The 15,800-nt window shown below is 43.8% G+C and overlaps 1 protein-coding gene across 2 annotated transcripts in view; it reads left to right on the forward strand.

Moving 5' to 3' along the window:
- LOC138638374 (BLOC-2 complex member HPS3-like) overlaps positions 1–15,800 on the forward strand; it is a 95,185-nt gene that overhangs the window by 44,500 nt on the left and 34,885 nt on the right. For both annotated transcript variants that reach the window (XM_069727609.1, XM_069727610.1), the window contains exons 10-12: positions 222–396; positions 6,692–6,922; positions 15,501–15,686. In XM_069727609.1, coding sequence (XP_069583710.1) covers positions 222–396; positions 6,692–6,922; positions 15,501–15,686 — 592 coding nt within the window. The remainder of the gene's footprint in view (positions 1–221; positions 397–6,691; positions 6,923–15,500; positions 15,687–15,800) is intronic.

A 15,800-nucleotide genomic window follows, 5' to 3' on the forward strand; every position in this document is an offset into this window, starting at 1 on the left:
GCGGCACAACTTCATCCTAAGAATCTGTGCTGGTTGTGGCAGTCTGACTCCCACCTAAATGATGTCTTCAACATTTTTTTTTTAAAGGACAACCCCTTTAAGACATGAGAGAAACAATCATTTTGAAGGTCTTTGTGGATGTATTTGGTTTCATAACATAGTGTATTATTTTACATATTCAATAATTCATGTGTATTTTTCCATTCTTTTATGGTCTTCAGCTTGGACACAAAGAATTCCCACCTCGCTCTCCCTTACTACAAAATGTCCTGCTTATCCATGTCCGATGTTATAGATCGTGTCCGGTCTAAAGACTCGCAGCAAGACTACGGGAAAGGCTTCATGTTTTACCTCAAACATTCACTTTATGAAGAACTTGATGAGAAGCTTAGTGACGTATGAATGCCTTTATTTTTGTCCTGTAGAGTCACAAGCTATTATTATTATTATTGTTTATTTATATAGCACCATTAATTCCATCATGCTGTACATGAGAAGGGGTTACATAAAAATACAAATCACGTACAGTAAACAAAGCTAACAATGACAGACTGATACAGAGGGGCAAGGACCCTACAGGATTATGGGGAAGGAGACAGTAGGTTGCGGGTTGCAGTAGCTCCAATGGTGTTGAGGTGGCCGTGCAGTCTTTACAGGCTGTAAGCTTCCTTGAAGAGGTGGGTTTTCAGGTTTCTTTTGAAGGATCCAAAAGTAGTGGATAACCGGATGTGTTGGGGCACTGAATTCCAGAGGATGGGTGATATTCGGGAGAACTCTTGGAGGCGATTGGGTGAGGAGCGAATAAGCGTGGAGGAGAGAAGGAGGTCTTGGGAGGACCGGAGATTACGTGAGGGAAGATATTGAGAGATTAGTGTGGAAATATATGGAGGAGAAAGGTTATGGATGGCTTTGTAGGTCAGTGTTGGTAATTTAAACTGGATACGCTGAAAAATTGGGAGCCAGTGAAGGGATTTGCAAAGAGGGGAAGCAGGAGTGTAGCGAGGAGAGAGATTAGTCGGGCAGCAGAGTTAAGGATGGACTGGAGGGGTGCGAGAGTGTTAGAAGGTAGGCCACAGAGGAGTATGTTGCAGTAGTCAAGGCGGGAGATGATTAGGGCATTCACAAGCATTTTGGTAGAGTGTGGGTGGAGGAAAGGACGGATTATGGAAATATTTTTGAGCTGGAGGCGACAGGAGGTGGCGAGAGCTTGGATGTGCGGTTTGAAGGACAGGGCAGAGTCAAGGGTTACTCCGAGGCAGCGGATTTTGGGGACAGGGGAAAGTGTTATTTCATTTATTTTGATAGATGGATAAGGTAGGGAAGATATGCGTTATGGAGGAAAGATAATGAGTTCAGATTTGTCCACATTGAGCTTGAGGAAGCAAGAGGAGGAGGATATGGCCGATAGACACTCTGGGATTCTGGAGAACAGAGAGGTGACATCTGGGCCAGAGAGGTAGATCTGAGTGTTATTGGCATATAGATGGTACTGGAAGCCATAGGACCTTATGAGTTGTCCCAGGCCGAGTTTATAGATTCAGAAGAGTAAGGGTCCTAGGACAGAGCCTTGGTGGACTCCAAAAGAGAGGGGGCGAGACGAAGAGGTAGTATGGGAATAGGAAACGCTAAATGTGCGGTTGGCAAGGTATGAGGAGATCCAAGATAGGACAAGATCTTTGGCCCTAAAGCTACCATATATACTCGAGTATAAGCCGACCCCCCCCCCCCCCCTAATTTTGCCACAAAAACGTGGAAAACCTAATGACTTGAGTATAAGCCTAGGGTGGAAAAATGCAACAGCTACTGGTAAATTTCGAAAATAAAAATAGGTACCAATAAAAGTAAAATTAATTGAGATATCAGTAAGTTAAGTGTTTTTCAATATCCATATTGAATCAGGAGCCCCATATAATGCTCCATACAGTTCATGATGGGCCCCAAAAGATGCTCCATATTAAAATATGACCCATATAATGCTGCACAAAGGTTAATAATGGCCCCATAAGATGCTCCATAGACACATTTGCCCCATATAGTGCTCCACAAATGCTGATTATGGCCCCATAAGATGCTCCATAGAGATATTTGCCCCATATGCTGTTGCTGCGATTTAATAAGGAAAAAAAATCACATACTCGCCTCTCATCGCTCAGGCCCCTGACACTTGCAATATTCACCTGTCCTCGTTCTGGCGCCGGTGTGTCTTCCGCATCCTCTGCACTAATGTTCAGGCAGAGGGCGCAGGCTAACCACGTCATCGCGCCCTCTGACCTGAGCGTCACTGCAGAGGACGCGGAATACACAGCGGCGCCGGAGCGAGGAGAGGTGAATATCGCACAGTGCTCCCCCTCCCCATTATACTCACCTGCTCCTGGCTCGGTCCCTGCACGTCCCTGGTTCTCCGGGCGCTGACAGCTTCCAGCATTGAGCGGTCACCGTTACTGCTCATTACAATAATGAATATGCGGCTCCACCCCTATGGGAGTGGAGTTGGGTCCATATTCATCACTGTAATGAGCGGTACCATGTGACCGCTCAACGCTGTAAGAAGCTGTCAGCGCCCGGAGAACCAGGGATGTGCAGGGACCGCGCCTGGAGCAGGTGAGTATGTCACAGCCGCTGCTCCCCCTCCCCCGCCGACCCCCTGGGACAATGACTCGAGTATAAGCCGAGAGGGGCACTTTCAGCCTAAAAAATGGGTTGATAATCTTGGCTTATACTCGAGTATATACGGTATGCTGATTTGAAGGGGTTGTCCACCTTTGTGGCAATTTTGTTTCTTAAATGCATGCAATTGAAGCTAAAAATATTTTTTGCAATTGGATTTCATTAAATATTTGTCACATGCTCCTTCACCGGCAGCCGTTGTATGACCTGGAGAGCCGTGCAGTCTGTGAGGAAATCTGTACTAACAAGGGCAGGAGGAGAACCTGTCATCTATATTCTGTGCCACAGAATCTCGTTCCCAACACATCCGATTGATGTGGACGATTCCAACACCTCATTCTGCAGCCAGCAACAGACTGTTTAATACAATGGCTATAGGATGCAAATGGTCATGGGTGGACATACAGACTGTTCAACCTGTGCAACCGCACAGGGGCCCAGAGCGGGAGGGGGCCCCCATACAAAGCAATGAATGTGAATGACAACCGGCGACAGTATTACTGCTAGCAGTAGAAGCAGGGGGCCCGCCCTGCTGCATGCCTGTGATAATAATAATAATCTTTATTTTTATATAGGGCTAACATATTCCGCAGCGCTTTACAGGTTGCACACATTATCGTTGCTGTCCCCATTGGGGCTCACAATCTAAATTCCCTATCAGTATGTCTTTGGAATGTGGGAGGAAACCGGAGTACCCCGGAGGAAACCCACGCAAACACGGAGAGAACATACAAACTCTTTGCAGATGTTGTCCTTAGTGGGGCATGAACCCAGGACTCCAACGCTGCAAGGCTGCTGTGCTATCCACTGCGCCACCGTGCTGCCCGTGAAATGACAGTTAAGCGGCCCCCGTCCTCACCTGCTAGCATATATTATGCTGCTGTCTTGCCGGCTGTCACTGCTGCGGTCTGCGGTGAGGTGACAGGTAGCAGATGCTGGACCAGGAAGAGAGGAGGGAGGGCCTCTCAGTCACAGTGAGTCACTGAAGCTTGCTCTGCTTGTGACTCACTGTTGCTGTGCACGTGCAGTACTCCCAGTGCACTCTTCCCAGAGCCTCAGTGATCCACGGGACTGGGTCTTTACATTAAACATGAAAATAGGGGGGTGAGGGGAGGAATGAATTAATCACTGGTCTAGGTAGGGGAAGGGCTGCCCTCCCCCCCCCCCCTTAAATAAATGTATTAAAATGATCGATCCACCATATAGGGGGTGGATGGGGATAGAGATCTACAGAGCGTCTGGTACATGTTTAAGGTTATATGGAGTGCACAGTGACATTTGTGCATGGTTACCTCTCAGACAATCACACACTGCCTTAGGCTGGGTTCACATTACGTTTCCGTAGTTCATTAGACGGACTGCGTTACACCGTGGCATAAAGTAGTCCGTTAACGCCGCCATTAAGCCCTATGTTGGAAGCATCGCTAGCGCATGCCCAAAATGGGCGTGCACTAGCGATGTGCCATCATTGAGTGACGGACCCTGGGACATGGGCTGCAGCGTTTCTGGGTTCGGCACCGCTAGCGTAGATAGAGCAAGCAGATGCTCTATCTGCACTAGAACGAGAAACGCATGGACTACTTGCACATTGAACAAGTCTGTAGGAACACGTTCACACACCACCAACAAACTTGAAGACACAAAAGAGCAGTGAGGCCAAAAATACTGTTATAAAAAAATCACAGTAATAAGCAAGTTCTAGTCAAAAGATGAAAAAAAACAGAGTATTTAGTTGATACTTTTTTTGCAAAAAAATGTGTACTAAGCTGCTTCACCAATCTTCAAGGTATACCCATATAGAGCAGTCCTAACTAATGTATATAATCTCTATCTGATGTGATGTATTTAAAAACCTGATCATCTGTATAGTACCTGTATAAGCAGGGTTCAGAGAGGGAATATCCATGTGGACATGCTGGATGGAACAGCTTTAGTGCAATTGACCCATAAGGAGTGGTGGACTCCTCAGTCTTGTAGAAACAAGAAAACAATTATAGAAGCAGAAACACATGGGCTACTTGCACATTGAACAAGTCTGTAGGAACTCGTTCACACACCACCAAGAAACTTGAAGACCCAAAAGAGCACAGTGTGTGAACGTGTTCCTACAGACTTGTGCAATGTGCAAGTAGCCCATGTGTTTCTGGCTCTATAATTGTCCACATGGTATTCCCTCTCTGAACCCTGCTTATACAGGTACTATACAGATGATCAGGTTTTTAAATATATCAGATAGGGATTATATACATTAGTTAGGACTGCTCTATATGGGTATACCTTGACGATTGGTGGAGCAGCTTAGTATACATTTTTTTTTTTTGCAAAAAAACGTATCCACTAAATACCCTGTTTTTTTCTCCATCTTTTGACTAGCACTTGCTGATTACTGTGATTACAGAGTACTTTTGGCCTCATTGTGCTCTTTTGTGTCCTCTATCTGCACTAGCGCGATGGCATGTCAGCACTTGTGTTAACGCAGCCCGTTTAACGCATGTGTTGAATGGGCTGCTGTTAACGCAGTGTGAACCTAGCCTTACAAGCACATCTGTGATTGGCTGACAGGATGATCTGCGAGTGTCTTCTGTGCAGATATGACATCAATTGCATGACTGCTTTGTGTTATATTCAGTTATTAAGTATGGAACTTAAATTTATTATTTAGAGTTGATAGTTGTGTTCTAAACTGATAATAAATATTACAACCTATGGAGGGGGCGGGGGGCCCGGTAAGATTTCTTGCACAGGGGCCCTCTGCAGTCTGTATCCGCCCCTGCAAATGGGGCATTATTTTTCATGAAAGCCAATGGAAAAAATATTTTTTTTAATTTCCAATTGCATGCATTCAAGTAAGAAAAGAATTGCCCAAAAAGGTGAATCCCTGGTGTTGAAAAAAAAAATAGAAAATTTCCTGATAGTGATTTGACTTCTTTTGTAATAATGGTTGTAATCAAGCCATATATAGCGTTGATGTAGTTTGAGAAGAAAACTATAGAAACTTTCTTATAATGGGTAATTTGTACTGGAGTTGGCACTAACAGATGGGAAGAAGCAGACATGGCATGGTCTGTCTTCCTGGAATATCATTTTTACCGCTAACTTTACTGTAGTGCACCTCTTCTTTCTCCCCTGCCTCCTAAATTTGTCATATTCTCTGAATATCCAGCTCAGATTTGTTTTGCTCAGAAAAATAGAGCTGCCAGCTCAGTTTGGTGTCATGTGACACAGCTATTATACTCTAAGAAGAGGGGAGGAGGAGTGAGGAGCAGGAAGAGGAAACAGGCAGAGGGAGACATTGAAAGATTGTACTGAGCTTTCTAACAAGTCTTTTACATCACCCAAGAGCTGATTGGCATCCAGGCACCTCAGTACTGCTGTATAATGTTGGAGCTTCTGTTGTTTCTCTATGGGTGCTATAGAGCAGAGGTCCCCAACTCCAGTCCTCAAGGCCCACCAACAGGTCATGTTTTCAGGATTTCCTTTGCATTGCACAGGTGATGCAATTATTACCTGGGCAAGACTAAGGAAATCCTGAAAACATGACCTGTTGGTGGGCCTTGAGGACTGGAGTTGGGGACCTCTGCTATAGAGGAATGAAAATTCATAGTAGCTTGTCTCTTCCCACAAGCTTAGAGCAAATTGAAAATGGAACATGCATAGGAAAAATGATGAAAATGCAGGATACAAGAAGTAAAATGGCAAGATATAGTGTTATTCCTCATATACGCACAAGACAGTTTATTCTGAAGTTTACTTAAAAGTAGTGATCCTATAAGCTAACTCCTAAAATAATGTAGCTAATTTTCCTGTTGGAATTATATACCCTCTGCTTCCCATTAGTCTCTAATCTGTAATCCAGAAAATGTAAAGGTCACAGACCGCTAGTTTTAGCTGTAAAAGATCATATAACTTTGACTCTATGCTTTTATCCAGCAAAAGAAATCGGATGTGTTTATGATCTGTCGCTCGCCTTATCTTAGTGCTTGACGTTTTAGCATGGGTGATTGCTCTGTTTCTCTTCCCCCAGACGGTGGCGCACACAGTCTTGCAGATTTTTTTTGCGACAGAACCAAGCCAGCTGCCTCATGCTTTGTGCAGTCCTTGTATGGATAATGCTTGCCCCCAAAGAGCATTGGACTTTTTGGAAACCTTAGAGGCATCAGAACCTTCAGCCCTGATTTCTCTAACAAAAGCAGCCATGGCGCTGAAAATGCAAGATCTTCAGGCTTATGAGGCAGCGATGCAGCGTCATTCAGAGGTATGAAAACATCTGATTACTTGCCGAAGACTGAGAAAAAAATGCACACTTGCTTATGTTGTGGATGATGTTGTAGCGGAAGTTCAGCTGCATGTTCCTGTTAACTGATTTTTCTCCATTTATTAGAAAGGTGATCTACCCATAAGTGTGAATGAACGCTCCTAGTGAGAAGCTGCTGAGGGGAAGGATGCACTTGGCAGATTAGAGAGTAGGGAAAGCATTTACCGTAGGTTTCCTAGGAGTGCAGATTACAGCATAGATAGGAAGAAAAGCAGCCTCATGGCTGTCTGCAAGGAGGAGGTAAATCACACACATTTCTCTTTACATGCATACACAGTATCTCTGGGAGACTGCGGTGAGGAAAGGGGGAAATCCTATACTCCTCAGTAGAGATGAGCGAACATTGCCGGCTCCCTCCTTATTCGGCAAGCTGGAGAAGCTGCATCGGGAACTCTGATACGTGGATCACTCCCGATGATCAGCTGTTCGGTGCCGTAGCTGCATGTGACGCCACCGTGTGACAGTCATAACACACAGGCTCTCCATGCATGCATTGAGATTGTCACACAGCCGCGACACGTGCAGCTGCGGCACCAAACATCTGATCATCGGGAGCGCTCCAGGTATCAGAGTTCCTGATGCAGCTTCTTCGGTAAGCGCTATAGCCTGTCATAAGGAGGGAGCCGACGATGTTCGCTCATCTCTACTCCTTAGCACATTGACTGATGGCACAATGGAGACCAGATCTTTCCTGAGCTGTGGAAATCAGCCCAAGAATGAAGCTCTGCTGATACACAAGAGCTAGTGAAGGTAGCATTACCATGTACACACAGACCTCCTATCCAGCAGGTGTTACTGAAGGGACACATCCACGTGAGAAAAGTCTGGGACTAAGGCCACATTGACTCGATCGATATTTTACATCAGTATCTGTAAGCCAAAATCAGGAGTAAGTGAAAAATGGTGCATGTGTTTCGGTTTTACTTTTCTTATCTGATTGCTCCACTCCTGATTTTGGCTTACAAATACTGATGTAAAATACTGACCAAATACTGAATGTGTGAAGAGCAGCTTACCTGGTGGCTGAAAGTGAATGAAGGAATGGATATTGTAGACTGCAACAAACGTGCAAATTATTTTTTCCATGTCAAAGCTGACCAGTCTTTCACAATGATAATGTATGGACAGAACGGGGCATTATGTTTGGGATGAATTTAGACCAAATCACCATAACGTTATCAACCTTTACACTTAAAGGGGTTGTCCACTACTAGGACAACCCCGTCTTGATCAAAATGTTTGGCCCCCATAAAACAATAGTCTATACTCCACTCCCGGGCCGGTGCTGTGTCCGTGGTGTCGGCACTCACTCTCCCAGGGCTCCTGTGCGGTTGTTGTGACTCAATCAGCGTTGGTGTCACTGTCTCCACCTTCAAACAAATCGAACATTAAGAGGAAGTCTGGGCTGCAGCTGCTGATCCCTGATTTCCTCTTCATGTTCAATTCGACAGGAGGTGGAGACGGTGACGCTGATTGGTGCCGGGGTCACCGGTCACAGCAACACGGAAGCCCGGGCAGAGCGAGTGCTGACACCGCAAGAACAGTGCCGCCACGGGAGGGGAGGAGTATAAGCTTTGACAAGAAGTTGTACAAGTAGTGGACAAGTTCTTTAAGTAATAGATATGGAAGGAATTGTCTGTTATATTCAGGCCCTATTCACACATCAGTATTTCTTTCATGTTCTGTCAGTGTTGTTATTATTTAATTTTTCACATGAGAAAAACATATGTCTTGTGCAGATGGCAATAATGGACACAGACCAAAATAAGATTCAGCACACTGGTGGAAAACAGCCTGTGAAAAAACTCACTGATGCTTGAATAAAGCCTAAGGGCAAGTGATGACATTGCAGTGGTGTCATCACTTCATACACTAATGGATGTAACTGTAATGTGTGACCCAGTCTGATAACTTGGGCCTCACAGATCATTTTTGGGGTAGGCCACTGCTTTACTAGCCCCTATCATGGGAGCAAAGTGCCGGAGGTAACCCCTCTACTAAATATTGTGCCTTCTCAAATCCAGCTGTAACAACTCCTCTGGTCACATGATCTCTGGCTGAGGATCCTGACTTCTGGGATGTCATGTACCTGAGAGCTTTGGAAAGTGCCAGGTGGGCGTGGCTTGCATGTTGGTGTGCAGACCTTCATTCAGCAGAGCTCACTGTACCTGTGCATGCTGTTGCAGACCCAGCTCTTTCTGTCTGTATGTGCATACACCCTGTGTAATGTATATATACCCTGCTGCATTCCCTCTATTATATGAATACATTCATACAGTTATATGAAAAAGTTTGGGCACCCCTATTAATCTTAAGCTTAATGTTTTATAAAAATTGTTTTTTTTGCAACAGCTATTTCAGTTTCATATATCTAATAACTGTTGGACACAGTAATGTTTTTGCCTTGAAACGAGGTTTATTGTACTAACAGAAAATGTGCAATCTGCATTCAAACAAAATTTGACAGGTGCATAAGTATGGGCACCATTATCATTTTCTTGTTTTAAATACACCTACCTACTTTTTACTGACTTACTAAAGCACTTTTTTTGGTTTTCTAACCTCATTAAGTTTTTAACTTCATAGCCAGGTGTATGCAATCATGAGAAAAGCTACTTAATGTGGCCACTTGCAAGTTGTTCTCCTGTTTGACTCTCCTCTGAAGAGTGGCATCATGGGCTCCCCAAAACAACTGTCTAATGATCTGAAAACAAAGATTATTCAACATAGTTGTTCAGGGGAAGGATACAAAAAGCTGTCTCAGAGATTTAACCTGTCAATTTCCACTGTGAGGAACATAGTAAGGAAATGGAAGAACACAGGTACAGTTCTTGTTAAGGCCAGAAGTGGCAGGCCAAGAAAAACATCAGAAAGGCAGGGAAGAAGAATGGTGAGATCAGTCAAGGACAATCATCAGACCACCTCCAGAGAGCTGCAGCATCAACTTGCTGCAGATGGTGTCACTGTGCATCGGTCAACTATACAGCGCACTTTGCACAAGGAGAAGCTGTATGGGAGAGTGATGCGAAAGAAGCCGTTTCTGCAAGCACGCCACAAACAGTCGGCTGAGGTATGCAAAAGCACATTTGAAGAAGCCAATTTCTTTTTGGAAGAAGGTCCTGTGGACTGATGAAACCAGGATTGAGTTATTTGGTCATACAAAAAGGCGTTACGCATGGCGGCCAAAATACACAGCATTCCAAGAAAACACTTGCTACCCACAGTAAAATTTGGTGGAGGTTCCATCATGCTTTGGGGCTGTGTGGCCAATGCCGGCACCGGGAATCTTGTTAAAGTTGAAGGATGCATGGATTCCTCTCCGTATCAGCAGATTCTTGACAATAATGTTCATGAATCAGTGACAAAGTTGAAGTTACGCAGGGGATGGATCTTTCAGCAAGACAATGATCCAAAACACCGCTCCAAATCTACTCTGGCATTCAGGAACAATTACACTGTTCTGGAATGGCCATCCCAGTCCCCAGACCTGAATATCATTGAACATCTGTGGGATCATTTGAAGAGGGCTGTCCATGCTCGGCGACCATCAAACTTAACTGAACTGGAATTGTTTTGTAAAGAGGAATTGTCAAAAATACCTTCATCCAGGATCCAGGAACTCATTAAAGGGACACTGTCACCTGAATTTGGAGGGAACAATCTTCAGCCATGGAGGCGGGGTTTTTGGGTGTTTGATTCACCCTTTCCTTACCCGCTGGCTGCATGCTGGCTGCAATATTGGATTGAAGTTCATTCTCTGTCCTCCATAGTGTAGTACATGCCTGCGCAAGGCAAGATTGCCTTGTGCAGGCATGTACTACGCTATGGAGGACAGAGAATGAACTTCAATCCAATATTGCAGCCAGCATGCAGCCAGCGGGTAAGGAAAGGGTGAATCAAACACCCAAAAACCCCGCCTCCATGGCTGAAAATTGTTCCCTCCAAATTCAGGTGACAGTGTCCCTTTAACCCCTTTACCCCCAAGGGTGGTTTGCACGTTATGGACCGGGCCAATTTTTACAATTCTGACCACTGTCCCTTTATGAGGTTATAACTCTGGAACGCTTCAACGGATCCCGGTGATTCTGACATTGTTTTCTCGTGACATATTGTACTTCATGATAGTGGTAAAATTTCTTTGATATTACCTGCGTTTATTTGTGAAAAAAATGGAAATTTGGCGAAAATTTTGAAAATTTCGCAATTTTCCAACTTTGAATTTTTATGCAATTAAATCACAGAGATATGTCACACAAAATACTTAATAAGTAACATTTCCCACATGTCTACTTTACATCAGCACAATTTTGGAACCAAAACTTTTTTTTGTTAGGGAGTTATAAGGGTTAAAAGTTGACCAGCAATTTCTCATTTTTACAACACCATTTTATTTTAGGGACCACATCTCATTTGAAGTCATTTTGAGGGGTCTATATGATAGAAAATACCCAAGTGTGACACCATTCTAAAAACTGCACCCCTCAAGGTTCTCAAAACCACATTCAAGAAGTTTATTAACACTTCAGGTGCTTCACAGGAATTTTTGGAATGTTTAAATAAAAATTAACATTTAACTTTTTTTCACAAAAAAGTTACTTCAGCTCCAATTTGTTTTATTTTACCAAGGGTCACAGGAGAAAATGGACCCCAAACGTTGTTGTACAATTTGTCCTGAGTACGCTGATACCCCATATGTGGGGGTTAACCACAGTTTGGGCGCATGGCAGAGCTCGGAAGGGAAGGAGCGCCATTTGACTTTTCAATGCAAAATTGACTGTAATTGAGATGGGACGCCATGTTGCGTTTGGAGAGCCACTGATGTGCCTAAACATTGAAACCCCCCACAAGTGACACCATTTTGGAAAGTAGACCCCCTAATGAACTTATCTAGAGGTGTGGTGAGCACTTTGACCCACCAAGTGCTTCACAGAAGTTTATAATGCAGAACCGTAAAAATAAAAAATCATTTTTTTTTCACAAAAATTATCTTTTCGCCCCCAATTTTTTATTTTCCCAATGGTAAGAGAAGAAATTGGACCACAAAAGTTGTGGCACAATTTGTCCTGAGTACTCTGATACCCCATACGTGGGGGTAAACCATTGTTTGGGCGCATGGGAGAGCTCGGAAGGGAAGGAGCGCCGTTTGACCTTTCAATGCAAAATTGACAGGAATTGAGATGGGACGCCATGTTGCGTTTGGAGAGCCACTGATGTACCTGAACATTGAAACCCCCCACAAGTGACACCATTTTGAAAAGTAGACCCCCTAAGGAACTTATCTAGATGTGTGGTGAGCACTTTGACCCAATAAGAGCTTCACAGAAGTTTATAATGCAGAGCCGTAAAACTAAAACAAAAATTTTTTCCCACAAAAATAATTTTTTAACCCCCAGTTTTGTATTTTCCTGAGGGTAACAGGAGAAATTGGACCCCAAAAGTTGTTGTGCAATTTGTCCTGAGTGCGCTGATACCCTATATGTGGGGGAGAACCAGCGTTTGGGCGCATGGGAGGGCTCGGAAGGGAAGGAGCGCCATTTGGAATACAGACTTAGATGGAATGGTCTGCAGGCGTCACATTGTGTTTGCAGAGCCCCTAATGTACCTAAACAGTAGAAACCCCCGACAAGTGACCCCATATTGGAAACTAGACCCCCCAAGGAACTTATCTAGTTGTGTTGTGAGAACTTTGAGCCCCCAAGTATTTCACTACAGTTTATAACGCAGAGCCGTGAAAATAAAAAATCTCTTTTTTTCCCACAAAAATTATTTTTTAGCCCCCAGTTTTGTATTTTCCCAAGGGTAACAGGAGAAATTGGACCCCAATAGTTGTTGCCCAATTTGTCCTGAGTACGCTGATACCCCATATGTTGGGGTAAACTCCTGTTTGGGCACACGGGAGAGCCCGGAAGGGAAGGAGCACTGTTTTACTTTTTCAATGCAGAATTGGATGGATTTGAGATCGGTCGCCATGTCGCGTTTGGAGATCCCCCTGATGTGCCTAAACAGTGGAAACCCCCCAATTATAACTGAAACCCTAATCCAAACACACCCCTAACCCTAATCCCAATGGTAACCCTAACCACACCTCTAACCCAGACACACCCCTAACCCTAATCCCAACCCTATTCCCAACTGTAAATGTAATCTAAACCCTAACCCTAACTTTAGCCCCAACCCTAACTGTAGCCCCAACCCTAGCCCTAACCCAAGCCCTAACCCTAACCCTAACCTTAGCCCTAACCCTAGCCCTAGCCCTAATCCTAGCCCTAGCCCTAATGCTAACCCTAGCCCTAGCCCTAACCCTAACCCTAATGGGAAAATGGAAATAAATACATTTTTTTCATTTACTTTTATAGCGGGTTTTTTAGCGGATTTTTATGATTGGCAGCCGTCACACACTGAAAGACGCTTTTTATTGCAAAAAATATTTTTTGCGTTACCACATTTTGAGAGCTATAATTTTTCCATATTTGAGTCCACAGAGTCATGTGAGGTCTTGTTTTTTGCGGGACGAGTTGACGTTTTTATTGGTAACATTTTCGGGCACGTGACATTTTTTGATCGCTTTTTATTCCGATTTTTGTGATGAGGCAGAATGACCAAAAACCAGCTATTCATGAATTTCTTTTGGGGGAGGCGTTTATACCGTTCCGCGTTTTGTAAAATTGATAAAGCAGTTTTATTCTTCGGGTCAGTACGATTACAGCGACACCTCATTTATATCATTTTTTTAATGTTTTGGCGCTTTTATACGATAAAAACTATTTTATAGAAAAAAATAATTATTTTTGCATCGCTTTATTCTGAGGACTATAACTTTTTTATTTTTTTGCTGATGTTGCTGTATGGCGGCTCATTTTTTGCGGGACAAGATGACGCTTTCAGCGGTACCATGGTTATTTATATCCGTCTTTTTGATCGCGTGTTATTCCACTTTTTGTTTGGCGGTATGATAATAAAGCGTTGTTTTTTGCCTCGTTTTTTTTTTTTTTTTTTTCTTACGGTGTTTACTGAAGGGGTTAACTAGTGGGCCAGTTTTATAGGTCGGGTCGTTACGGACGCGGCGATACTAAATATGTGTACTTTTATTGTTTTTTTTTTATTTAGATAAAGAAATGTATTTATGGGAATAATATTTTTTTTTTTTTTTTTTTTTTTATTTAGGATTTTTTTTTTTTTTTTTTTTTTTTTACACACTTGGAAATTTTTTTTTTTTTACTTTGTCCCAGGGGGGGACAATACAGATCGGTGATCTGCCAGTTTGCACAGCACTCTGACAGATCACCGATCTGTCTGAGAGCAGTGCAGCGTTACCAAGTGCCTGCTCTGAGCAGGCACTTGGTAAGCCACCTCCCTCCCTGCAGGACCCGGATCCGCGGCCATCTTGGATCCGGGACTTACTGCAGGGAGGGAGGTAGGAGACCCCCGGAGCAACGCGATCACATCGCGTTGCTGCGGGGGTCTCAGGGAAGCCCGCAGGGAGCCCCCTCCCTGCGCGATGCTTCCCTGCACCGCCGGCACATCGCGATCATCTTTGATCGCGGTGTGCCGGGGGTTAATGTGCCGGGGGCGGTCCGTGATTTCTCCTGGCACATAGTGCCGGATGTCAGCTGCGATAAGCAGCTGAAACCCGGCCGCGATCGGCGGCGCTCCCCCGTGAGCGCGGCCGATCGCGCTGGACGTAATATTCCGTCCTTGGGAATTAAGGCCCACCCCACATGGACGGAATATTACGTCCAATGGCAGAAAGGGGTTAAAAGCTACAGGAAGCGACTTGAGGCTGTTATTTTTGCATAAGGAAGATCTCCTAAATATTAATGTCACTTTTCTGGTGGGGGGCCCATACTTATGCACCTGTCAAATTTTGTTTGAATGCAGATTGCACATTTTCTGTTTGTACAATAAACCTCATTTCAAGGTAGAAACATTACTGTGTCCAACAGTTATTAGATATATGAAACTGAAATAGCTGTTGCAAAAAAACAATTTTTATAAAACATTAAGCTTAAGATTAATAGGGGTGCCAAAACTTTTTCATATAACTGTATCTCTCTTCCCATCCGTCCACCCATTCCAGTCACTCAAACAGTAATGGATAATCTTTATTGCCAGAGCTGCTGTTCTGGTGTTTTGCATGTGTCTTCTAGTACCTGTAAGTATGTCTTGTGCAGGTTACTGTGCTGATGCAGGTAGAAACTCTGGGGGAGGAATGTGAGGGGTTTAGGTGGAGTTACAGGTCTGCGCTCATTTCTGGCTTGTAGCTTAACACAAGGAATGGTGGAAACTGAAGTCAGAAAGGAGCAGATGATTCTGCAGAGGAAGTGAGAGCTGGTGCTAGGGCACAGGAAGCAAAAGAGGTACAAAACCAGATGAAAATGAGCAGAAAAGGTATATTGGGATCATTAGAGCTATTATCCTTAGGCATTTAAGGAAAAACGGTGATTTAGGTTATTAATCAATCTCTTTATTCATTGCCCTAGAGATGTGCATGTAAATTTTACGATTCTTCTGCTTTCAGATGCAGCTTCTGTACGGTTTCCTGGATGAACCGAGGCTTATTATAAGACGTAGAGAAAGAGAGATCATACCCACAGAAATGGCATTACACTTCCGAGACACACTGCCTGGACTCCTTGTAGCGATTCTGGTGGCTTTTCATGAAAACAGTAAAATTATTCTGAAAGAAGCAGAGTCCTTCTTTAAGGTTTTATCCTGATTTTTTATTATTATTATTATTTATTATTTTTTTAATTATCAAAGTAGAGAGACTTTCCATAGGAATTCTGTTCACATTCTCACATCTATAAAACCAAATTCC

The sequence above is a fragment of the Ranitomeya imitator genome, chromosome 5 (genome assembly GCF_032444005.1).
Source record: "Ranitomeya imitator isolate aRanImi1 chromosome 5, aRanImi1.pri, whole genome shotgun sequence".
Lineage (NCBI taxonomy): Eukaryota > Metazoa > Chordata > Amphibia > Anura > Dendrobatidae > Ranitomeya > Ranitomeya imitator.